Source organism: Schistocerca nitens, chromosome 1 (assembly GCF_023898315.1).
Source record: "Schistocerca nitens isolate TAMUIC-IGC-003100 chromosome 1, iqSchNite1.1, whole genome shotgun sequence".
In the NCBI taxonomy this organism is placed as follows: Eukaryota; Metazoa; Arthropoda; class Insecta; order Orthoptera; family Acrididae; genus Schistocerca; species Schistocerca nitens.
In genome coordinates, this window is record NC_064614.1 from 953,225,129 (window position 1) to 953,252,876 (window position 27,748).

Genomic DNA, 27,748 nt, shown 5'->3' on the forward strand with positions numbered 1-27,748 from the left:
TTTGAATCGCCCTCAAAGGCCAAGATGAAGGCCACAATAACAAACCTATTGTCCTTTGGGTCCCTATGGACACAACAAAGTGTATACCCCAGCACTCCAAGTTGGCACATAGCTCATCATCAGACTGCAAGAGGAAGTGACAATGGAAAATGATGCCTTTAACAATGTTGAGACTATTATGGGGAGTGATAGTCACCAGAACGTTACTCAGGTTGTTACAAGCAAGCAATGCCCATGGGGATGCTGTTTTAATCAAAATTGACTCACTCTTCATTATGGAGATGGCTGCAACTTCCCCAAACTTGTCTTCTACAAAGAATAAGGCTGTGTGGCCAAAAAGAATCCCCATTTGTCCTTATACAAACTAGGTATTGGGAGAGTGTTGCTCTGCTTGTTGCTTGGCCTGATGTTCCTCTCACTGCACAGCCAGGGAAAAACATTTTGGGTTCATATCTCACTGCGTTAAACAAGTACTTTCCTTCAGAAGAGACCATTGGGGCCATGTGACCAGCAGCGGGAGAAAGTTTCATCTGCTTTATACTCAAGTAATCCACCACGGTGCCACCCATTCCAAATGCGGGCTCTCCCCATGGGCGCCACCCAGCCTCATCAATGGCTACCTGGCGAGTAATCCAATGCTTGGAGTTGCTGAGTCCATCACAATTGGTATGTCCCCCTTGACACACACATGGAGGTATCAGCCCATGCATGAACAGTGCGATCTATGCACTGTCAGTGGCATGCTGTCGTGCAGGTACATGAGGAACCCCCCCCCCCCCACAATAGGATGGCTACCATGCTCACTTGCCTCAAGATGCTGGATTTTGGACCTAATATCTTATGGGAAAGGTCCGCAGCTCGTGGTCTTGCGGTTGCACTCTCGCTTCCCGAGCACGGGGTCCTGGGTTTGATACCTGGCAGGGTCAGGGATTTTCACTTGCCTTGAGATGACATTTCATCATCATTCATAAAAGTGGCGAGATCGAACTGAGCAAAGGCTGGGAATTTGTAAGGGTGCTGATAACTGTGCAGTTGAGTGCCCCACAAACCAAAACATCATCATCATCAAGGTGGAAAGGCACAAAGGTGGAAGAGAGACCACACTGGGTGACACTTGCAGCATGATCAGTGTGCTGGTGGAGCTACTAATATATCCTTGGCACAGGAAAATGAAATAATCACTTCTGGCTCATCAGTGCACCCAACTCTGTGCTTCAAAAGCATCATTTTTGCGGCATCCCATTCCTAATAACTGTCCCATTTGGGATTACACCAACTTCCTGACCTTTCACGTAGTAAATAGATGTTTAAAGAACATGCTGTTTAAATTCTGATTCCCACTTCTACTTCTAAGTAGAATTTGGAGCAGTCATTGTCTTTTGAAATGGGCTTTCTGTCATCGCTGTACCCTTTAATAATACATTAATTTCCTTCCAATTGTGTACATCTTCATTATTTTATTGCGAGAATATGCTCCTGTAGAACATAACTTAAGTCTAAAGAGTAGATAATCTGTGCCAACGGCCTTGCCACAATGGTAACACCCATTCCTATCACATCACCGAAGATCCTATCATCACTGCTGGGCTTGGTTAGCTCTTGGATGGGTGACCATCCAGTATGTCGAGGGCTGTTGGCAAGCGGCCTGCACTCAGCCCTTGTGAGGCAAACTGAGGAGCTACATGGTCAAGAAGCAGTGGCTCTGGTCACGAAAGCTGACAACTACCAGGAGAGCAGTGTGCTGACCACATACCCCTCCATACCCTCGCATCCAGTAATGCCTATTGGCAGAGGATGACATGGCAGTCGGTCATTGCCAATGGGGCCTTCCAAGGCCTGTTTGGATGTTTTTTTAGATAATCTGTTACACTTTACATTATCATCAAAAATCCACAATATACGGAAATAGTTTGAAAATATTGACTATAACACTACAGAAACTTCCATAAAATGTTTTACGCTAAAGATATCTACTATTACAATTTCACTTCTGTAGCTTCAAATTTCAGTGGATGTAAAATTTTGGTAAACCAATTATAACTTGCAAAATATTTAACGTAACTCCACAGAAACTTCTACGGAACATTTTTATACTAAAAATCTATGTGCTGTTAAAATTTCAACTTTGCATCTACACATTTCAGTGGATGTGAAACTTGTTTAAAACATCAGCTCTTGTGAAAACTATTGAACTGAGGAGCTTCAGACTCAAGATTAATTACATTCGCCCATTTCTGAACCACCTTAATAACAAGCTAAATGATTCCAAATTGTCAAAATTTTTGCTAGGCTGTTGCACAACATGCTCAGAGAATAGGTTGCATGCTTCGCTTAGCAACGAAGAAAAAGGGAAGGGTGGGTGTAGTCCTGCTCTTACCCAATGTTAACTTGAATCTGCAAACAGCTATCCAACAGACTTGCTTCCCTAAAAAGAAACGAGTGAATTTCGCAGACTGTCAATACATTATGGGCTAGAGACTTTGTGAGAGTGCACAGATCAGGGTTGAATGACACAGAGTGTTGACTACATAGAAAGTGAACATAAGTGTGAAAATTATGGCACTATAAATGGTGAATGTAAGTCTGAACAGATGCAGGTAGATTATACGCTGTGAGATGGAGTCCAGAAGGAAGAAGAACAGACAAAGCATAAATAATGGTATGGAAAAAGGGCACCACAGGAGCAGGGGAGGTGGGGGAGGGGGGGGGGGAGATCTAGATGCAGTATTACCATGGTATTTTAGTAGTTCATGTGTTCAGCTATAGGCTGGACTTCAGAAGACCAAATTCTCCTAAGGGGGTGGGGGGAAGATGAAGGGGGGCGGGGATTTAGCTGCATGAACTTCAGACAGGCCTTCACAACCAGTCAAGGGGAATGTGGGCCAGCAACCAATGTAACTCTGCAGGAGGGAACAGCAATAGTGACAGCGCAGCATCCTAAAACATGGCATTCTGCCATTAGTGGTTGACTGGGCTGCTACAAGGTGTAGCACAACACAGCATTTCAACAGCTGACTTGGTGGTGGGAGCTTGCCTCCTGTCATTAAACATCCAGATGGAGTGAGTAAAAGGGTACAGCTATGGTGCAGTCTCACTGCTGGCAGCACACTGCTCGCCGGGTGCCTCATTACAGTTATGCAGCAGCCTCACTCCTGGCACAGCCTCTCACTTTCCTGCCAGGAGCTTTTACCTTGCTACATTCACCTCACCAGTTGAGCAGATTACTTGCAGTCATTGTGATTTGTTTGTGCCAAAAATATGGCTATTGACAATGAGAAAGAGGAAGAGATGTGAATGCACCCTTTGAATGTAAATCATTCACAATGCAGTTCTAACAGCAGATCAAAAATTATCCAGAGCGCTTTTTCAGACATTTACAACTGTCGTAATAAATTTGACAGTTTACTTTAAATATTATTGAACCAGACTAGGTTGAGAAATGAAGATCTGACTCAAAATTATTAGTGCAATTTCTGATGAAGAGCGTCTCAGGTGATATTTCGTCAGTTTTTATCCAAATCTACTTCACACATTACACTACATCTGACAATTTTAGATTTTTGTGCTGATATTGTAATGGAAAAGACTAAACAATAAACTAGGTAAAAAAGATGAACCATTTCCTAAAACTATTACACTTAATATTATCTGTCATAGAGCGGTTATGATGATCTCTAGGCCTCTGGTCCCAAATACTTTGTGTCCAGAAATGGATGAAATAAGTGCATTTTTAAAATTGTCACATATAGTTCTCAAATTATTGTCCATGTACAGTGGTTTCATTGGTAGGATACAGGGAAATTACCCAGGAAATTACCCACAAATTATCTCTCGATAGACTACTTACAAAATTTCATGTACCGGTATTAAGTGAGGAATCTAAGAATATATTACAGTTCCCTACAGTTCTTGCAGTGATCACGAAGATAAACTGATTAATTACAGCTTGCCAGCAGCATTTACCAAGTCATTTTCCCCTCACTCCGTACCTTAATGTATAGTACAATTGGAAGCACTCTCTGCAATTTCCTTCACAGTAATAATGGCTCAAGTTTCAGAACTGATGGCAGTGGTGACCTGGAAACAGCCAATAATGTCTCAGGTTTTAGGACTGATGGCAGTGGTTGCAGCGTAACACACAAATCAGCTCGATAACATCGCCTGGTGAGGATCATAATGAGCAGGGAGTGAGGAGGGGGGAGGGGTTGGTGGGGGTGGGGAATGGAAGCAGGAATGATGCAGGTTGAGGTGGAAATAAACACACACTATACGATCCCAACACGGATGATATCAGCATTCCTTCAGCATCGTCCATTTGACTGGTGCCTCTGCGTCAGTCACCCACTGGTTGAACATATGGCAAAGTTACTTCAACATCATTGAGCAGTACTGCCACTGCCTGACACTCCAGCCAGTCTCCAAGAATCTAGGGTTCAACGTGGAACCTGTCCGCTTCCCACACAGCACTGGTGTATCTCAGTTGCCCAGTTTGGACTTGTAGCACCAAGCTAACAAGACGAATAAAATTATAAACAGCCGACCAGTTGCAATGGATAAAGAAATTCTTTACCTAGGTTTCGACAAATATAAATTTGTCTTCTTCAGAAGGTAACAATTTTACATTAGTAAGGACTAATGTACCATCGCCGTTTTTACAATTGTCGGCATAGATCCATGTGTCAAAAATAAAATATAGCCCTAGAATTAACTAGGCATATAGACTCTGCTCTCGCTGCTGTACTGGACAAACTGTACCGCAGTTTCCCACATGTGTAACTATGCAGCCAGAACCATTCAGCTGATGACATAGGAATCACAAGTGGCTATGACACAACACTAATAAGACTAACTAGGCATTGCAGTCTGACAGCCCATGTGACTGTCAATGCGACCTTTGTTTGTGATTATGTCCCCACAAAAAGACATGTTACACACTTAAGATGCTCCTAAACCCACACAATTCTGCTGGGAACTGTTTGACAGTTTCCCAGAAGAGATCTGGAAACAATAACACTGTTAAGTACTACCAGTTCAAACACATTGGTGTGCATTGTTTTATCTAAAAAAAATACAGAGAGATATCATTTGGATCTTGTGGCTACTTTTCATTGACAACTTCCTCCTTTCTCCATATTCCCCTATTCCTCTGCAGTTGCAAGTCAGTAATTTATGTGACCCTAGATTAACCATCATGCTCTTAGATGAAGATATATATACTAGAAAAATGAAAATTATTTATTATTATACAACTTACCAGTTATGATGGCAAATTTTGCATGAAGCAGATCAACAACATCTCGAACTGCCAGTTCATTTGTCTCCATTACATCATCTGCAAAAATGTTGCTAAAGTTAACAAAATTACTGGGAATCTCAATGTAAAAAATAATTAATAAATCAAACAATTATCAATAAATGATAATGCACACTTGAAGTATAAAATTGTTTTTAATTTCCGTTCTTGTCCCACAGGTTAGCACAATGACGGGAAAAAGGTCAACACCAAAAAGTAATTACTCTAGAGTAATAACATTTTGGAACTACATTTGTCTAGATAACATATTTAAGTGATTAACATTGCAACATCACAATTTATTGTAAGCGCAAGCTAAAACATTACAAATGTGAAATGCTGGTACATTAATAACCGGTCTGACCTCCAGAATGTTGAATTCAAGCATGCAAACATGCATGCATTGTGTTGTATAGGTGCCGAATGTCAGTTTGTGAGATACAGTTCCATGTTTGTTGCATTTGGTCAGTCAATACAGGGACAATTCATGCTGACTTCCGATGACGCAGGAGTTGTCGTTCGATGTTGTACCGTATGTGCTTGATTGGAGACAAATCTGGTGATCGAGCAGGCCAAGCCAACATGTTGACACTCTGCTGAGCACGTTGGGTTATAACAGCGATATGTTGGCAAGCATTATGCGGTTGGAAAACACCCCCTGGATTGCTGTTCATGAATAGCAGCACAACAGGTTGAATCACCAGACTGGCATACAAATTTGCAGACAGAATGCATGGTATAACCATGAGAAAGCTCCTGCTGTCATACAAAATCACACCCCAGACCACAACTCCAGTTGTGGATCCAGTGTGTGTAGAACACAGACAGGTTGGCTACAGGCTCTTAACTGGCTTCCTCCTAACCAGCACATAGCCACCACTGGCACTGAGGCAGAACCAGATTTCATCAGAAAACACAACATTCTTCCACCAACCCGTCCAATCAGCTCTCGCTTGACTCCACTGAAGTCGTAAATGGCGGTGGTCTGGGGTCAGTGGATTGCACACTACAGGGCGTCTGATTCAGAGCTGTCCTTGAAGTAACCAATTTGTAATAGTTTGTTGTACCCACTGTGATGCCATCTGTTATTCAATTTGCTGCTGCAAATGCAGTACAATGTGCCAGAGCCATACACAAATACAATGGCCTTCCCTCTCGGTAATGTCACGAGGTCATCCGGAGTCCGATCTTGTGATTGTATATTCTCAAGACTACCACTGCCAGCAATCATTTACAGTGGCTACATTCCTGCCAAGTCTTTCTGCAGTATCACAGAAGGGACAGCTAGCTTCTTGCAGCCCTACTAAATGACCTCATTCATACTCAGTGATGTGTTAATAATGGCATCTTTGTCACCTTAAAAGGATTCTTGACCAACATCAACTCCTCATGATCGTTACCTGATTTGCATCCTCATAGTGGTATTATTAGGACCACTCTTATGTGACTGGCACAAAAGCTGAATAGACTTCATCTTTCAGATTTAGAAACACGCCTACCAACTTTTGTTTATTCCACACAACTACTTTTTGGTGTTGTAATTTTTATCCCTAAGTGTACTACAAGACTTCATTATCTAGGGAAATACTAAAGAGGAAACTTGAAAATCAAATATATCATTTGTATGTCCCTTTTTCAGTGACTTTTTCTTATAATTGTTATGGAAAAAGATAGTTCATCACAATCTGTACTATACAGAAGAGATTACAAATACACAAAAATCGTCCCCGATAAAAAAACACAACAACAACAACAACAACAACAACAACAACAACAACATTCATAACATTCCATACTGTTACGTCAAGGACAGCAAATCAACAAGTTGTTTTTGATGATTTTTATTTGTTTTGGAATATGCCTTCATAAACTCTGAATGGGAGAACAAAATGGTATAAAGATGTTGGCAATCCATTACATCACCTGCAATTTGTTGATAAAACTGTCTTGATAGCAGCTAACTGAAAGATGCCATAGACAATATCATCTATTGGATGAAATTGAACTGCTGCTAATAACAAAACTTGGTAAAACAGATGGAATGAAAATAGGATTGGTCAAAATATACACAAACCTAGGAGACTCAGCAGAGGTAATAAAATATGTGAATAAACATGGTGAGTAAACTTGAGTTGGGCTGCATATGGAAAGTTAAACACTACCTTAACGATAAATATAGCCCTACATTTAAAAACAATGTCTTATAAGTGATGTGTGCTACCACTACAATTTTACTGGACCGACCTTTTAAGAAATAACAAAACAAGTTCAAAATTAAAAAGTGTCGCACCAAAAGTATGAGAGATTAATGCTTGGTGAACTATAAAGAGATAGAGTAACAAACTGAGGCCACAGAGGAATGGATGTATGTGGCACTGTCATGTTATGTTCGAATGACAACAGGTCCTACACATTTCAATGCTGAAAGACAGGCGATGGCCAAAGATACACCCAAAATAATATCTGGAAGTTAAAGGAGGCACAAAAATCATAAACAATACAGAATAAAATGTCACCATATTCTGTTATGTGAGAAAAGAAATACAATCCAAATTCAAGGTGACAATGTAGTTACACCAGAAATTTATAGGGCCTTAGGAAGGTGTCACTCATCACAGATCAAACAACCAAAGTCTATATCAAGTAATCTACCTTACATCACTGAAATAGTGTTTGTTTTCGTTCATATATTGTGTGTCATACATTCCAAAATCAAGGAGAATTTTCAGCGTTGCAGCTTAAGATAACCAATAACAGAAGAGAGGCAAGTGCCTCAAACTTGCTCTTTACAGTGCACTGACAATGAAACAGGTAAACGTAACCTGATAAGTGAACAAGAAACTGTTAATTTTAACAAAAGCTTTTGTTTCCTCAGTTATATTAAACAGCTGCTGTTTATCTTTTATTGTTTAGCTTAAAAGTTTCTTGATTGTCTCATTATTTTTCAAAGAAAACTGTTACCTACATCTGTACGAACAGAGAGCTGTTCACAATACACTACTAATTGTCAGCAACTTTAACACTAACACTTATTCTTGCCCTGTAGTTAACAGAAATTTTCAATCCCTGATGCTAGATAATTAAATAATTTATAGGAGATGTGGCTAATGAAGTATTGAAAGGGATTCCAAATTTCTTGTTTTATGTCATATGGGAACTTCTTGAATATTTTTACTCCAGAGTAAATAATTTCAGTCTGAACCCTGCACAAGGAGTGAAGCATACATGAAAATAATTTTGTTATCTTGTATTGTGATTGTTTGATTCGCAGATCAGCTAAAACTGATTTTTATTATCAGCAACAAGAGTCAAACAGAATACACCTGTTCCAGTTTTTACTAGCCAAAACCAATGCTCGAATCAAACAAGTTTGAAGACGGAAATTGCCAGTTGCCATTTCAAAGGAACTATCATGGCATTCACCTTCATTGATTTAGTCTGCTATTTATAATGGAATGTACACTGATGCAGAATCTTTCTGTATGAGTATGCATGTGGCAATGTGTGCTATTTAATATGTTCCACAATGCCACGCATAAAAATGGTATTCTTCTGGGGCTCATACCTCAGGTTCTACGGGTGACGGAAAGGAAGTGTCAGGTGTTTTGGATAGCCCTTGGGCCAGGCACCATAAGAATACACAACAAAAGGAACATCCCAGTGTCACTATCCTACAGTACAGGCCATGAATATTACACACTTCCTCCTGCTTAGGCAAATGGAGCAAATCAGTTGGTTCATTTTGTATTTGATGTGGTTTATGGTGGGCCCTATGAGGCTTATTGGACTGCTATTAGTTCATGGGCAGTTCCTTAGAACCTGCTCCCCCCCCCCCCCCCCCAAAAAAAAAAAAAAAAAAACTATGCCGAGGTTTCCGAGATGGCTACGCAGAGTTAATGATGAAATTTTTAGCATATACTCCTGATCTCAAAATACCTGCAAAAGTTTGTTGATATCTTTATAAGTTAGCCTAACTGTACACGTAAAATCCAGTGTGAGGTGAAAACAGTTTATAACATGAAGTAGCACAGGCTGCAAAGTGTGTCTGATATCATCAGAAGGGTTCTGAGAACTCCATGGTCTCATACTGAAGCACATGCAAAACTTTTGTGCATGCAGAGTTCGGTCTGAGGTGCTAAGTTTTGCATTATTTCAATTTCACACAAGTGAACTATCAAAATTTTGCTGGTCCATAAAGTTATTTTCATAGAGTGGCATTTACTGCTGTGGTAGGGAAAAGAAAGGAACCAGAAGAAAAGTGCTCCTATTGGAGCAAAAAAAAAAAAAAAAAAAAAAAAAAAAAAAAAAAAAAAAAAAAAACGGAAGGGTGGGGTGGGGTGGGGGGGTGGGGGGGGCAGAACATGCTCCTGTTAAAAAGACTGAAAAGTGTGGTACAAACAGCCCATTCTACCTTCCTCAGCAACTATAAAATTTTTCCCAAATAGTTTGGCATGTGAACATATTTGCCCCTTTTTATGCTCAGAAAGAAGGAGAGAGTAGCAGTGGAAAAGTAATAAACAGTGGAAGATAGGAGACAGTGGTTGTGGTTTAGGCAGAGCGAAGGAAACAATGGCAGTGTGAGAGAGAGGGAGGGCACAGTGGTAGTGGAACATAGTTGACAAAACAGTGCCAGGAAAAGTGAAGGACCCAGTGTCAGTGAGAGAGGAATACATGGAGAAAGAGGAAGTGGGGTGAAAGCCAGTGATAATGAGAGACAGAGTCTATGACAACGAGGAAAAGAAAGAGAGAGAGAGAGAGAGAGAGAGAGAGAGAGAGAGAGAGAGAGAGAGAGAGAGAGATGGGGGGGGGGAGTGAAAAGAAACAGTAATAGTAGTAGTAGGGCAGAACGAAAGGGACTGTGACTGAAAGACAGGAGACAGTGACAGGGAGATAATGACAATGAGTTGGGCCGAATGAATGAGTGAGTGAGAATGGGCACGTGGGAATGGATGGGTACGAGCAATGTACAGCGACTGACTATTGGGTGTGAGCGAGTTACAGTTATGGGAGCTTGTGGGAGTGTGAGATGACTTGTATGTTAAAAAGAGCACGAATATGTTCGTATCCCAAAATTTTTGGGAGAATTTTTAAGGTTGTTGAGGAAGGTAGAGTCGGGGAAGCTGGTACCCCACTTTTAAGAGTCTTTTAAACAGGAGCATATTTGCCTTTTTTGTGCTTTGGTAGAAGCATTTTTCTGCTGGTATTTGTTATAAGAAAGATGTGTTTGGAGCAATATGTGTCAACGACACAGATGATCACTTCTTGTCCTGACTCCGAACTGAAGTAATGACGTCAATGGACAGTGGTGCTGTACCGTACGCTGAAGGTCCACAACTGCAATGATCATTAGTGGTCATGCAATTAACATTTAAGTATAATATTTGCATCAACAACTAAAACCTATACAAAATATGTTCTTTTTTCTGTTCACAGTTACAGTCTCTTAACTGTTAGGTAATGTTCTCTTACTGTCATGCCGGAATTACAGGAGGAAAGAAAATTACTTGGTTTGAGTAGGACTCTTGCACTGAGGGCTCCACACAAACTTAATTATGTTAATAGACAGTCCACTCATTCTGTGAATCCTGAATCTCAACCACTTTTGCCCATTTTCGATGTTGATACTAGCAAGATAACAGTTCCAGAGATCCCAAAATTTTCGAGAATGTTTTAATTTTAATTATATAAATGTGACAAAGTCATACAGGAAGCATGTGACCATTATTATAACAATCAGTAGTTCTCCATTAATGCTGAATGTGTTGTAATGGTAAAATATGAACTTCAAGCAAGGAATTACTTTACTGCTCATATGATGCGCTTTAAACTTTATCCATCATCAGATATCCAGGAGGGATTACTACACAGAGATATGGCATTTCAAGTTGTATGTGAAACAAACATTTGCAGTATTAAAATACAGGGTGAATCAGGAGGAAAGGTACATACTTTGAGGGGTGATACTATTAGTGATTCTGAACAAAAAACTTCATATGGACATATGCTCTATTCCAAGTGGTTTCTGAGATAGAACACAATTAATGTCACTTTTGTATGTTTTTCTTGAATAACTCTAAAACCACACCCTCCAGCAAAAACGTGTCACAGTAAAAAATTAAACTATATTAAGTTTCCCACAAAAAAGTCCTATTAATTTTTTGTCTAGAACTAATGGTTTGTGCGAAGATAGCATGAGAACGTTGAAAAACTCGTGTGACGCGCATGCACTGTATATTACGTAGTTTTTGTACGTCAATTTCAGATAGCATATTGAGGTAGCAAGTTGAGACGAATAGTTTCCTAAGGGACATTTGTGGTCTATCAAGTCAGGGACCTACATCAAATTGGCCTACAAAAACTACATAAGCTACAGTGCATGCGCATCGAAAGAGTTTTTCAACTTCTCGCGCTGTCTTCGTACAAACCATTAGTTCCAGAGAAAAGAATGAATAGGACCTCTTTTGTAAGAAATTTTATATAGTTTAATTTTGCACTGCGACACGTTTTCGCTGGAGCGTGCAGTTTTCAAGTTATTCAAGAAAAACGTACAAAAGTTATATTAAATATGTCCTATCTTGGAAGCCACTCAAAATATGGCATACGTTCATATGAAGTTTTTTGTTCAGAATCACTAATACTATCACCCCTCAAAGCATGTACCTTTCCTCCTGACTCACCCAGTATGTGATCCAAATGGCCATACCTCTTCGTTGCATTGTCTTAGAAGCTTACATTTATTACACTGCCACAGGCCTACAGACCTTAGTATGTGACATACATTTCAACTTCGTACATCTGCCCATTCCTGAGAAGAAGGGGTCTTAAGTGATGGACGAACAGTGTGTCAGATATGAAATGACAAAAAAAAATGTGTGCCATAATTACAAATTTACAGTTTTCAAATTGTTTTCTTTGGCTGCACTGTGATACCTCCCTTTTCGCCAAATTTCATGATTCCAGATCAATGGAAAGTATCCCACAGAATTTGATGAGCAAATTTGCAGGTAATAAAATATGTGAAATAAATGGCCGTCTCTATTGACTGCACTAACTTAGAAACTTCAATTTTTTACACCTCCAAGGGGCATAAATTTCAACTTGATAAGCAACCCATTCCTGAGAAAAAGGGTTTTCAACTGTCAGATGGACAGAAGATGGATAACAAAGTGGTCCTATACAGGTTCCATTTTTATTTATTGAGGCCTGCAACCCCAAAAATTGGTAAATCACCCACACACAAAGACTCTTTTGGCATCACTGTAGATGTAAATCTATCCACTAAAATGGAAATAAGATACATACCACAACTCCTTTGAAAATTTAGTTATCTTGTATGAGAATCAGCCTTATGGAATGTCACAAACTCTACAATGAAAATAGTGTTCTTTCATGAAGGACTGAATTAGGAGGGGTAGCTGTTCATGAATTCTACATTCATGTTGTTGGATAATGTTGTGCTTCCAGATACTGTCACAGACAAGTTAATGAAGAGTGACATAACATGGACTTTGCATGGGAGGGCCATCTCCAATGGAGTGACATTACTAAGGGTTTAAGGAGCCATTCCGCATAATCCGTAAGAGCAATGTCATGACAGATGTTAGGGAGTGTGTGCTGTCCTCCTCTACTTGTAGAAAGGATAGTACAACTACTTTCTGAATGAGCCAGGATAGTGGTCACCATCCAAATTATGCTGAAAGCAACAAGGAAGACTTCCTTTGAATGAAGTCTGAAGAGTTAGTGCGTACTGTAGTAAATCTGTTCTGATCCAGGTGAAACATCATGACTGCTGGTAGGGCTGATTTCACTTTCCTCATTGTACACCTCTATTATTACAGGTACAATAAAAATGTTCATGTCTACAGGTTCACAATTTGAATAAAATACAGAAGTATGGCTGACTGAGCTAGTAATTTCAAACATGTGTTCCTCCACTGCTTGAGCTACGTTCTCTGAAATGCAAAATAGGGTAGCATTCTTCACTAGTGTTGTGCGTACATACTTTCTCAGGACATTCATAAATATACTTGGCAACAGAACACTAAAGAACTTCGTTCTATAATAGATTATATTATCACTAGGCAAACGAGTAGTATCAAGGCAGTAGACGTCAGATCTTATAGAGGAGCCGAGTGTGGATCAGACCACTATCTAGTAAAAATGAAGTGTTTCTAGCCACGGAAGTATGCAAGGAATGATACAAGTAACATAAATAAAACGTACCAGACTGAGAAAGATGAAAATTCACCTTTTAATATTGACAGCCTACAAGACGAAAGTATCAGAACACTCTTTGCAGCCAGGATGGAAAGGAAACTGGTTGAATCATTTGAAGGAAGTACAGAGGAAATATATGACTATATAAAAACTAATGTGAAAATCATAGCAACAGAGGTGTTGGGTAAAAAAGATAGCAACCACAACCATGCAGCAGAGTGGTGGTCAGAGGAACTAGAGGTCCTCGTTAGAGAAAAACGAAAAGCGTTCCTTCAGTGGTTGAATGATAAATCAGAAGAAACAAGATCAATATACAAGGAAAAGAAGAATGAAGTGATGAAAAAAATAAGGATGGCAAAAAATGAAGCATGGGAAAGAACATGTGCCAAGGTGAATAGCAAATTAGGATTTGGGAGAGCAAAAGAAGCATGGTCAGTATTAAAAGAGCTTCGACAGGATATAAAAAGTAAAACTAATCTCCAACTGATAACACAAAAGGAATGGGAAGAGTATTTCCAAAAATTATTAAATGAGGACAGAGAAGAATATCTAGAAGAAGGAACAGTGGAAGAAAAAGGACATGAAGATGATGAGATCCAGATTTTAGAAAGTGAAGTACTTCAGGCGTTGAGAACAGGGAAGAATGGTAAATCACCGGGACCAGGCAATATCAATCTGGAGTGTCTGAAATATGGTGGTGACAAAATTGTGAAACTGATGACACAACTCTTCAACAAAATGATACATGGAGATTCAATACCCAAAAAGCTAGGTTACATTAATACAATATTTAAGAAAGGGTGTCGCAAAATTTGTTCAAACTATCAAGGAATTTGTGTTACAAACACATTAATGAGAATTTTTGCAAAAGTAATTAAAAACAAACTGGAAAAAAATTTTAGAACCCAAGAAGAACAATGTGGATTCACGGCTGGGAGATCATGTGTAGACGATATTTTCACATTACGACAGATTTTGGAGAAACATAGGGAAAAATCAAAAAATATAGGATTAATTTTCATAGATCTAGAAAAAGCGTATGATACTGTAGCAAGAAAATTACTTTGGAGAGCACTACGTAAATCCCTCCTTGATTAAAATAATACAAAAGATGTTTAAAGATAACATTTGCCAAGTGAAAGATAGTAATAAACTTTCACAGAAATTAAAAACAAGCAAAGGCCTTTTAAAGGGCTGTCCCATGTCACCATCATTATTTAAAATCTATATAGATATTAGCCTTAGAACATGGTCTCGTAAATGTAATAGTATGGCATTGGAAATAAGAGATGGAGTTTACCTACATCATTTATTGTTTGCTGATGATCAAGTAGCCGTAGCACAAGATGGGGAGGATGCTAACTATATGTGCAATCAACTAGCAGTAGCATACTTGACTAATGATTAAGATGAGCTATACATTGAAGGAAAGAAAAATCAAAAAGATAAACACTTTCTGTTATTTGGGATCCATTTTAGAAATCGAGGGAAAATCAGAGTCAGAAATCAATAAAAGAATTAGTAGCAGACGGAGGGTCATTGGGGTGCTTAACTAAGTTTTATGGAGCAGGAATGTAATGAACAGAACTAAACAATTAATATACAAATCCATATTAGAGAGTGTGGTTCTGTATGGAACGGAGACCTGGACAATTAACGTAAAGCACAGAAAAAAATTACAAGCGCTAGAGATGGACTTCTGGAGAAGATTGGCAAGAATCTCCAGGAAAGAAAAGATAAGGAATACCGAAATAATAAGGAGAATGGAAATGAAAGAAAGAATATCTGACGTAATGGATAGGAAGAAATTACAGTGGTACGGGCATGTACGACGAATGGAGAAAACCAGAATACCAAAATTGATACTGGAGTGGGAACCAGAGGGGAGAAGAAGAAGAGGACGACCTATGACCACCTGGCTCCAAAATGTACAGCACACAATGAGGAGAATGGGCACAGAGGAAGAGGACACACAAGATCGAAACACCTGGAGGAATATTTGGAAAATATAGTTTGAGAACGTTTATTGTTTGTATTGTTATTTCCAAGTAAATTATTATGTTGGAGATAAGCCTCTGTAATGAGGAAAAGCTCAAAATAATAATAAAAAATAACTAATATTTCATGATTGTCTATTCGGCACTAACATGTACCACAGCGTTTTCTTTCCTTCCTTCATTAACTTTTTTTACTTTAGCCCTTACTAACTGAAACGCTGTTAGATTTTCTGCAAATAGATTGATTCTGAATCTTCAGTTCACCAACCATATGTCCCACAATGCAGTCTGACAAACCCACCAGAAAACAGGTTGCCTCCAAAAATAAAAACCACATTTTGGATGCGTTGGCTCTGAGGATAACCTCTATCATATGATCTACCTACTCATGGATGATATTCTGTCACCACCAGTTGGCTATATCACAACCAGTTAGCCTTACTGATTACCCATTTCTGCTTTTTTCATGACAAGGATTAAGACAGAGAAGACATCATGGAATTTAAGTCATCCATCTTACCCCATAAAGCAGTATCTTCAAGGACTGGAAGAGATCTACGGGAGAAAATGAGCCTGTTTCAGTATTAAAAATGTCATTTTAATTATTTTTGGAAGTCACAAGTCTTCCAGTAAAAGCAAAATGACAATACTTGTCGCCACTGGTAGTTGTTGGAGGAGCCCCAGAACACACTTCGAGCACTGACTTCTTCAGAAGGAGAAATGTCAGGAAGATCTCTCATAAATTTATGATGGCTTTACAATTCTTAAGTAAGTAGGATGACTATCAACTATAATTCTGATGAAGGGCTGTAAAAATGCCACTGGGCCACCAGAAAGGAATTTGAAGCACTACTTTGCATTAAGTTACACAAATAAAACTGTGTTCTATCTTGTATAACTTGTATTCTATTTATTATCTGTGCAATTACCCAGTTTCAACTGTGGGTCATCTTCAAGTACACATTTTGAGCTATATGCTCAAATGAAGAATGAATCTTCAAATATGTGCTTGAAAATGACCCATGGTTGAAATTGGTTAACTGCAAAAAGATAATAAGCAGATTACAGTCTACTTGGACCATGTTTTCATTCTCTAAACACACTGAGGCTGTGTACCCCCATAAAAATAAAATGAGAAAATTGTATCAGGACTGCGGCAATAGGTGTGAGCAATGCCACTCTCCTCATCATGATGCCAATCGTTTTGACTACAATAAAAGAGGACATTTAGCTGTTGTGTACCTTGGGTAGTGTACAGCAGCACACTATGATAGCGACGCACTTCACTTCATTACACCTGTGTCCACAGCAGTCAATGGAATTGCAAATAAGCTGATGCCTACCCCAAGCCTCAATTACTGTGCTGTGTAGGTCCTAGTACACATAGGGGTTGCAGTGTCACTTATGAACTTGGGCATAACTCAACTTGTGCATCCAGTAGATGATGTCAGTGCACAGTCAAGACATATTATAACCAAGTTTTCTTGATGTCGATTCTGCTGCAGTGGACACATTCATTCTATGGGTTTCATATTTGTGACAGCAATCTCGTTCCAACTGCCATTCCATTTCATCATCTAGAAACCTTACATTCTAATTATGGACAGTTATTTAAACCTGCATTAAAAAGAGGCTTTTGCTAAGCATAAAGATTTGTTCTTTTGTTTTGTTTTGTTTTAGGGTGTAAAAGCAACCACAGTCAGTAGTTATAAAAGACTGCACATAAAAAAAGACTACACATAAAGCCCAATTGATGGAAGGAAAGACAGGTAAAAACAGGGACTTGGAGAAGGATCCATAAAATAGAGAAACGGATGTCATAACTAAAGATTAAATGTCTTTTGCCACATTTTTACAATGGATAAAAAGTAAAATGCAGATGTCAGCCCACACATAGTTCGTTAAAACGGCATTCTGTTAGGAAATGGCAAACACTCAGAGATTGAGGGCAATGAGCACATGGTGGAGGGGGAGCACCACTTAACGAATGGTGATGGCTAAAAAGACAGTGCCCAATATGCAACCTGGCTAAAATGATCTCCTCACAACAAGAGGGCCGAGAGGAGATCGTCCAAGCCAATGGGACAGGGTTAGTTCCCTGGAGCTTATTCTCATGAAGGGAGGACCAGTGGTGATGCAAAAGTGACACCACCTGCTGACAGGTGGCAACACAGAGATGATCAGAGGGAATGGATGAACTAGCAGGCCGAGATGCGAGAACTGCAGCCTGGGCAGCAGAATCAGCTGCCTCATTTCCCGTCAGACCAACATGTCCAAGAACCCACGTAAACATCACAGTGGTTCCATCATGAGTGGGCAAGTGACAGATTCCTGGATGCGTTGCACTAATTGATGGACAGTGTGCAGCACACTGAAGCTCTGAAGGGCACAGTGAGAGCCTGAGCAAATGATGCAATTGGAAAGCCTTTGTCGCTGGATGTACTGCATGGCCTGATGCAGGGAGAAGAGCTCTGCCATAAATACTGAGCAGCGGTCCGGGAGCTAATACCGAAAAACGTCGGTGCGAATGACAAAGGCACACCCAACCCCATTATCAGTCTGAGAGCCATCAGTGTACACAAAGGTACTGTTGTAAAGTTCCATGCAAATGTCGTGAAACTTACAGCAATAGAGCGAGGCTGGAGTAGTGTCTTTAGCAAACGAATGAAAGCCAAGGTGAACACGGTCCGCTGCACGAATCCAGGGTGGTGACGGTTTCACACCCACCAGGAAAGTGGCAGCTAACGTGAAGTTCAGCTGCCAGAGCAAGATCCAAAAGCGAGCTCCAGGAGATAACAGAGAAGAAGGACGTACCCCATATGGGCGGTGAAAGGAGTCATCGAAGAAGTAGGCTTAGGATGGGTGGCCAGGCATGCAGACAAAAGGCACAAAATCGCGGCAGTATGACAGTGGTAGTTCGGCAGCTTCGGCATACAGACTGTCAACCAGGCTAGTGTAAAAGGCGCAAGTGGCCAAATGGCTGCCACAATGGTGGACAGTATTGAGATGGCGTAAGAGGGATGGATGTGCAGATGCATAAACGAAACAACCGTACTCTAGTTTTGGATGGACAAGGTACTGATAAAAACAGAGGAGGGTGGTCCTATCCACACCCCAGGAAGTACCACTGAGGACATGTAGGACACTGAAGGACTGCATACAGTGGTCTACCAGGTAAGACACATGGGAGGATCGAGAAAGTTTGGTATCAAACATGAGCCACAGGAATTTTGTTATTTCAGTGAACGGAAGAACAACAGGCCCAAGATGTAAAGATGGTGGAAGAAAACAATTGCGCTGCCAGAAATTCACACAAATGGTTTCGTCACTGGAAATGCTAAATCCAATGACGATGCTCCATAAGTGAAGGTGATCGATACATCGCTGAAGACGCTGCTCATTGAGAAAACTGCAAGAGGGAGTGGAACTATTAAAAGAAGTAGTGAAGGAAATCCAGCTGGCCTTTCTGCTATCCCAAAGAAAGGGACAACACTGTGTATGCAATTGTTTGTAATGAACGTAGTTTGCCATTGTAGGGTGATGGTTAAAAGCATGGAGAGCACGTCTCCGTGCATGAATGGTGTCACGACATACCTCAGTCCACCAAGGGACCGGGATACGGCACGGTAAAGCGGAAGTGCGAGGAATGGAATGTTCTGCAGTGGTGAGGACGATGTTTGTAAGATATTCTACTGGTCATCACAACTGGGGAAAAGATGTTCATCAAAGGTTGCCACGGGAGAGTAAAGCCTCCAGTCGACCTTATAAAGCTGCCATTTGGTTGTGCACGTAGGTGGAGTAGGAGTCAACAATTGGATGGCACACAGGAAATGTTCATTCGAGTACATGCCAGAGAGAATGGATCACTCAAGATGAGCAAGCTGGACAGTGCAGAAGGAGAGGTCCAAATTGGAATAGGAGTCAGTGGAGTCTGAAAGGAATGTGGGTGCTACCCTGTTAAGGCAGATGAGGTTAAGGTGGCACCTCTCTGATAGGTTCTGGGAGAGCCCCAAAGGGAATGGTGTGCATTCAAGTCACCAAGCAGCAGAAAGGGTTGAGAGAGTTGCCTAATAAGCTGGAGGAAGTCTGCCCTGGTGATACCAAATGACAGAGGGAAGTGAACGGTAAAAAGGGGGAAAGGTCAAGAGAGGAAGGAAAATGTGGACTGCAACAGCTTGTAGTCGGGGAGATGGGTTGACTATGAATATTACTCCAGATGAGAAGGATGACTCCCCCATGAGATGGAATGCTGTCCTCGGGGGGGGGGGGGGGGGGGGGGGGGGAGGGGGGGGGGAAGGTCAAAAGAGGACTGCGATGAATTGAGAGAGCTGAAAGTGGTTGTGACAACACAGTTTTGTTTCTTGCAGGCAGAGTACAAGTGTACTCTGCGATTTTAAGAGCAGCCGTATGTCTTTGTTGGATCAAAGGCCACAAACAATCCATTGGAGGGGAGTCATGAAGAGGAAAAAATGAAGGGGTGTCACCTCAGTGGCTGCCAAGTGCCAGCCTTCGAAGACTCATTGATACAGGGCACAGAGGCTGAATGACCCTGCTCTGTGAGGTCTACAGAGGCGCTGACATTTTCCTGCTGTCGGTCTGCAGAGCCCAGAGCAGAAAAACAGTTGTTGGTCCGCACCAGTGACAAAGAGGTGGTCCAGGCAAAGATATCACATGGCAACATTGTCGAAAAGGATCTCCGAGTCGGCGAAGGAGAAAACCGTTTTCCTTTGTTTGACTTCTTGGAGCTTTTCTGATTGGTAGAGGAAGACTCAAATGTTTATTGGCTGGAGGGATGTAGGCAGTCTTCACAGGAGTATTCCTTCTGTCTTTTCCAGCCTGCTGTGTAGCAAGCAACTTCGCCCTGTGAGGCAAAAGTTTGGTGGCTTGTTGCACAGCTACAGGGGGAGACAGGGACACTACCATGACCCTGGGTGATTTCACAACTGCGGTGCTTTATTTGAGGTTGCATGTCTGCGTGGCCACGACCTTCGTGGAGCAAGATGTAACAAGAACAGTACTGTAGATGCCAGGTGGTAGAAAGCAGGGCTTCCAACTAGCCGACAACTTGCGAGCGATGGGGTAAGGCACTTTTTCCTTCACCCAGATCTCCTGGACAGCCTGCTCATCAAGATACACTGGACAATATTGGGAGGACGCGGTATGGTCACCATTGCAGTTCATACAGCAGGAAGGAGGAGGCGTACAATCTCCCTTGTAGGCATTCCTACCACAGGTTACACATTGGTCCAGGTGTCAACAGGACTCTCAAGTGTGGTTGAACAATGACACGGGTAGCAGTGTGTTTGGTTCGGAATGTATGGTCATACTGTGATAACTTAATAGCCTGCTTTCATCACTTACGGAAGCACCACTCTATCAAAGGTGAGAAAAAGTGTGCATGTGGGCACTAAGGATACATCTACTTTCTTTGTCACCTGATGGACTGCAATGACATCCTGATCAGAGGTATGTTTGGATTTCTGGCTCAGTCAGACCATCAAGCAGTCTAGTGTAAATAACGCCTCTGGAAGAATTCAGCATTTGATGGGCCTCGACACCAACAGGATAACTGACTGTGGAGGAGTGAAGCTGCAAGCAGTAGTTGTGCTAGAGGATCATAGGTAGTCTCCAAAAGGGAAATGCCATTTCGTATACCAAAGCAGGATTTCACAGAGCCAACAACTGCATCAACACCTTTCTGAATAATAAATGGATTTACAGTAGCAAAGGACTGACCGTCTTCAGTATGTAAAACCACGAGGAACCATGATGCAGCAGGGAGAGTCTTTGAATCATTAGCTGCATTCCATTTACATCTGGTAGAGGTTGACAGTGAGAAAGATGACTGGCTCATTGTGAGAAAATCCCCCATGACTGTCAGCATCTCCCATGGCGTGCTCCTTCCAACTGAGGTCCCCCTCAGAAGGGGTCGCACCAACCTTGGGTGATTTTTCACACCCCAAGTCACACCTCCCGAACACCTGACATAGGGACCAATCGGCAATTTAGGAAGGTAGCAGCTCAGGCAGTCATCCCTCCCTTGGCCTGGCCTTTATCAGTGGGTACGTGTGAACCCTACCTGCCAACCCGGGGCTGGGTATTACGCTTTACCCAGTCACCTGTTATGCATCAGATGCATCAGGTGGGTGTCAGGAGCACACAGGGAGGAAGAAGAAAAAGAGAAAGCTCAAACACTAAAGCGGAGGAAGGATACGAGACGGGGAATGAAAAAAAGAACGAAGGAACGAAAGAAAGTGGAGAGACTGTTCTGATATTGGCAACTGAATGTGCAGAACACGTTTCCAACAACATCCCTGACATGTTCCCCAAGAGAGGGGAAAAAGAATAGCAAGAGAACCGACATGGGATTAGATGACAGAAAGGCAGGGGCCCCATGATTGCCAAGCATGAACCTGCCAAAGAGCGGCGAGCCCCCTGGGCATGCAGAAAGTTTCGAAAGTCCAGTTAGACATCATAGTATCTGTGAATAAAAGCTATTAATGGAGGCATGGCTCAGGAATGTTGATAATGAGAAGGAGGAGGCCTTGATGATCACTTACAGTGTGTACCTTTATGGGACTCTGTGTAACTTAGTAAAGGATCACTGTTTGCAGTATTTTATCACTTTAACTCCACAGGTAATGAAGACATATTCTCTAACATTTTCCTTTTATCGACATTTCTTCAACAGTGATCACATATTTGGACATTCCCAGAAATCTACATAAAAAAGAAAAAAAAAATGACATGTATTTTCCTATGTAGAGCTCTGATCAGAAACATCATAAAGGCTATTATAGAGTCTCCATAAAAGACAGCCCAATGTGTGCAAGGTTATTCATATTCCTAAACACTATGCATTTATAACATCCAGAGCAGTACTTGCTATTACTAACAATATTGTATATGAACTCTCACTATCTTCAGGTCCAAGACATCTTATCCACATTCCTTCACAACCTTAACATTTTCTCTCACATATGCTTCACCTGTTCCTCCTCTACCCACTGCACCTTATTCCTCAATGTTGACCTCCATCTCTCTGATGGCTCCATCCACACACCTCTGCACACATTAAACCCACCAACCAAACAGTACCTGCATTTCGACACCTGCCATCCCTTCCACACCAAGATTCTTCCCACACCAAAAACTACCTCCCATGCAGCCTACTGGATGACGTATCTGCAGTGATGAGAGCCTCCTTGCCCAGTGTACTGAAGATCTCACAAAGGCCTTCACAGGCAGGCAATACCCCCAACCCTTGCCCACAAACAGATTTCCCACGTCATATCCTCACACACCCCTAATCCTCGATTTCCCACGTCATATCCTCACACACCCCTAATCCTCCCATCACACTCAAGAATCAGTTATAAAGAAGAACCCCCCCCCCCCCAGAATATCACCCTGGACTGGAACAACTCCACTGTATCCTTTGACAAGCCTTTGATTATCTCTCCTCATGCCCTACAATGAGGGACATCAACCCAAGATCCTTCCCCACACCACCTAAATTTGTGTTCCATCACCCATCCAACCTACACATCACCTCAGTCCATCCCTATGTCATTCCCATTGCCAACACCTTGCCACGAGAATCAAAGGGGTAGACCAATGTGCAAGATCTGCCCAATCCACCCTCTCAGCACTTACTACTCCTGCAGGCTTATCCTACCCCATCAGAGGCAGGGTCGCTTGGAAATGAAGCCATGCCATGTACCCACTGTGCTGCAAACACTGCACAGCTTTTCATGTTGGTATGACTACAAACTAGATGTCTACCAGGATGAATGGCCACTGCCAAACTGTTACCACGAACAGAGTCAACCATCTGGTGACACAACATACAGCTGAGCACAACATGATTAATTTCAATGGCTGCTTCACAGACCATCTGGATCCTGCCCTCCACCACAACTTCTCTGGACTATGCAGATGGGAGTTACCCTTATAACACACAATCCACTCTGGCCCCAACCTCAAGTAATGCACTGTCCCCCCCCTCACCTCCAGTTTATATCCGCAAGTTGTCTTCAGTGTGCATTGCTTCCCACCGGCCCCTGAAATCGTGCGTTATATGCCTAGCTCATATAGCTTCTCCCGCCCCTCCCTCCTGCATTCACAGATGGCAAACCAGGAGGATATAAGATGAACATTAACAAAAGCAAAACGAGGATAATGGAAAGTAGTCGAATTAAATTGGGTGATGCTGAGGGAATTAGATTAGGAAATGAGACACTTAAAGTAGTAAAGGAGTTTTACTATTTGAGGAACAAAATAACTGATGATGGTCGAAGTAGAGAAGATATAAAATGTAGACTAGCAATGGCAAGGAAAGCGTTTCTGAAGAAGAGAAATTTGTTAACATCGAGTATAGATTTAAGTGTCAGGAAGTCGTTTCTCAAAGTATTTGTATGGAATGTAGCCATGTATGGAAGGGAAACATGGATGATAAATCATTTGGACAAGAAGAGAACAGAAGCTTTCAAAATGTGGTGCTACAGAAGAATGCTGAAGATTAGATGGGTAGATCACATAACTAATGAGGAGGTATTGAATAGAATTGGGGAGAAGAGGAGTTTGTGGCACAACTTGACTAGAAGAAGGGATCGGTTGGTAGGACATGTTTTGAGGCATCAAGGGATCACCAATTCAGTATTGGAGGACAGCGTGGAGGGTAAAAATCGTAGAGGCAAACCAAGAGATGAATACACTAAGCAGATTCAGAAGGATGTAGGTACTGGGAGATGAAGAAGCTTGTACCGGATACAGTAGCATGGAGAGCTGCATCAAACAAGTCTCAGGACTGAAGACCACAACAACAACATAAGCAGTATGAACTACTACATTTCATATAAACAATGAAAGCTGTATTCTGAAATAACTCTCAAATCACGTAATATGTGGGTAAAATCAAATACATTTCTATAATCAGGAAAATCTGTGCTGTAATAGAAAGATTTCACTGAGTTGCAGAAGGCTGCAGTGCTTCTGATCTTTTTTTTCCAAACAAAACAGAAAGGATTAAAAATATGATCTAGAATGTTTCTTTTACTTTAAATTGGTATGTTCAATGCTCCAGAAAAAAATAATAGGAGAGCTGAAATTTTTACAGCATACGATAATATGAAATTTCAAATCTGGAGTTCTTTTAAACAAAAATTCCTCTGAAAAATTAAATTACACCATAGCAAACAGCCAAAGTTATCTGCCACTATTTGAATAAGAACAATTTGGAATACAGAGCTTTTGAAGTAATTCTGTAATTTTTATACGTATCAGGTGAGTGTAGTGTCAAAGTAAATCACAGAAAAAAAATAGTACCGGTATTTATTTACTCTAGGAGCAGAAATGATGGTCTGCAGTGAATCGATGAAATACTTTAGGTTCTCAGTAATTCCATTAAAAATAACACAGCAAACAAATCTATAAGATCTGAAAAATTCCAGGCAAAGAAAGGGATAGATTGCTACTCACCGTAAAGATGAGCACATTGAGTTCATTGTTTGTTCTTGTTTTAGGGCGCAAAAACAATTAGGGTCATACGCACCCATTTCAAAACTGTAGAACATGAAGACAAAGAGAAGAGTTAAAAACGACTACACGTCAATCCCAATCAACGGAGGATATGACAGCTAAAAACAGGGATGTGGAGAAAGGTCTATAAAGTATGAAACAGAGGTCCAGAACTAAAAACTAAATGGCATTTGCCATACTGAAATGACAGATAAAAAGGAAAATGCTACCGACTCCCCATTCATTATTTGCTAAAATGACCGATAACTCAGATGGCAAGGGCAGTTAAAAGTCGGGCGCAATGTGCACAAGGTGATAGGGGAGCACCCCTCAACAAATGGAAATGGCTAAAAAGCCAGTGTCCAATATGTAACCTAGTTAAAATGATATCCTCGCAGCAAGAGGGCCAAGAGGAGGTTGTCCAAGCTGCTGGGAGAGGCTTAATACCCTTGACCTTGTTCCCATGAAGGGAGGGCCAGTGGTGATGCCAAAGAGACACTACCCACTAATAGATGGCAACATAGAGATCATCGGAGGGCATCGGAGGGAATGTAAGCAGGCTGAGGTATGAGGATTGCAACCTTGGCAGCAGTATCAGCAGCCTCGCTTCCCGTCTGACCAACATGACCAGGAACCCACATACACATCACAGTGGCTCCATGAAGAGTGAGCAAGTGAGAGCTTTCCTGGACCCGTTGCAGAAAGGGATTAAAGATGTACAACACACAGAGGCATTGAAGGGTGTTGAAAGAGACTGGCACATGACACAATTGAAAAGCCTGTGTTGCAGGATGTACTGTGTGACCTGATAGATGGCAAAGAGCTTTGCTGTAAATACTGAGCACTGTGCTGGAAGCCAATAATAATAATAATAATAATAATAATAATAATAATAATAAATCGGTGCCAATGACAAAAGCACACCCAACACCACGATCAGTCCCAGAGCCATCAATGTACACAAAGGTACTATCGCAAAGTTCCATGCAAAGATCGTGAAACTAAAGGCGATAGAGCGAGGCTGGAGTAGTGTCCTTAGGAAGCGAATGACGGCCAAGAACAACATGGGCTGCCACACAAAGCCAAGGTGGTGAAGGGTTCAAACCCACCAGGAAAGTTGCTGGGTGCATGAAGTTAAGCTGCCGGAGCAAGAGCCGAAAGCGAACTCCAGGAGGTAACAGAGAAGAGGGACACGCTCCATACCGATGACCAAAGGAGTCATCAAAGGAGGCATGGCAGACAAATAGTATGCATATCTGCTGAGGAGAAAGTCATGGCGGTAGGACAGTGGTAGTTCAGCAGCTTCTGTACAGACTCTCAACTGGGCTCGTGCAAAAGGCACAAGTGGCCAAATGGACGTCACGATGGTTGATAGTATTGAGATGGGGCAAGAGGGACGGACATGCAGACACATAAACAAAACACCCACAGTTAGTTTCGAACGAACAAGGGACCAGTACAAATGGAGGAGTGTGGTTCAATATGCACCCTAGGAAGTACCATCGAAGACACTTAGGACATTGAGGGACAGCATACAGTGGGTTGCCAGGTAAGACACATGGGACAACCAAGAAAGTTTCCTATCAAGGATAAGCTACAGGAAATCTGTGGTTTCAATGAACAGAAAAGCAACAGGCCCAAGATGTAAAGATGGTGGAAGAAACACATTGCACCATCAGAAATTCCAACGGTTTTGTCAGGGGAAAAACGAAAGCCAGTGCCAATGCTCCACAAGGCAAGACAATAGAGAAACTGCTGAAAATGCGACTCAATGAGGCAAGTCCATGGAGAACTGCAATACATGGCAAAATCATCATTGAAACGGGAGCTGGAGATGCCCATGGCAAAATCATCATTGAAAAGGGAGCCGGAGATGCCCAATGGGAGACGGCATTATAGGGTTAGCGGTGATAGCAAAGGGGACGACATCCGACAAGGCAAAACCCACAAGTACCTTGAAAACATCATCTTTTAAAAATTCCTTTAGGAAACAGGGCAGGTGGCCATGGAAGCCCCACACATAGAGTGTACAGGGGATACCAGCCGTCCAGCAGGTGACGTAGGTTTTCTCCAAATCGCAGATTTCCACAGAAAACCATTCATGACATGAGTGGACAAAGTGACGAGATGAACTGCAGAACAGCACCCTCAAAATCCACACTATGCAGTGGCTAGTAAATGGTGAGACTCGAGCCATCATACAAACCGGGTATGAATCATACGTTCCATCACCTTGCAAAACAGAGCAATGGGGCAGTAGCTAGAAGGATGGTGTTTGTCCTTTAACAGGTTTAGGTATGGGTATGAGTATGACAGTGGCTTCATGCCAGCATTTCGGAAACTGACCTCTGTGTAGATGCAGTTTATGTATTAAGCACAAAGTGTTTGCCCACAAGAGAAAGGTACTGCAACATCTGAATATGAACAGTGTCTGGCCCTGGGGCAAAGGATCGGAATGAACAGAGAACATGATCTAGCTCCCTCATAGTAAAGGTGGCATTGTAGCAGTCACAATTCTGAAAAGAGAAGGCTATAGCCTGAGCCTCCTCCATCCATTTAAGATGGAAGTAGACAGGGTGATAGTGTGAGGAGCTCAAAATTGCCACAAAATGGCAGCCCAAGGTGTTGGAGGTAGCAACAGGATCCCTGATGACCTTGTCCGCTACCGTGAGGCTGGAAATTGGGAAATGGGTCTTGGTCCCAGAGAGCAATTAGAGGTTGG

General features: G+C 41.6%; 1 protein-coding gene across 1 annotated transcript in view; it reads right to left on the reverse strand.

Moving 5' to 3' along the window:
• The window catches only part of LOC126194677 (guanine nucleotide exchange factor DBS-like), a 373,302-nt gene that overhangs the window by 220,852 nt on the left and 124,702 nt on the right, over positions 1-27,748 (reverse strand). The window contains exon 2 of the mRNA XM_049932882.1: positions 5,255-5,332. Within this exon, the coding sequence (XP_049788839.1) occupies positions 5,255-5,324 (70 nt within the window). The 5' untranslated portion in view covers positions 5,325-5,332. The remainder of the gene's footprint in view (positions 1-5,254; positions 5,333-27,748) is intronic.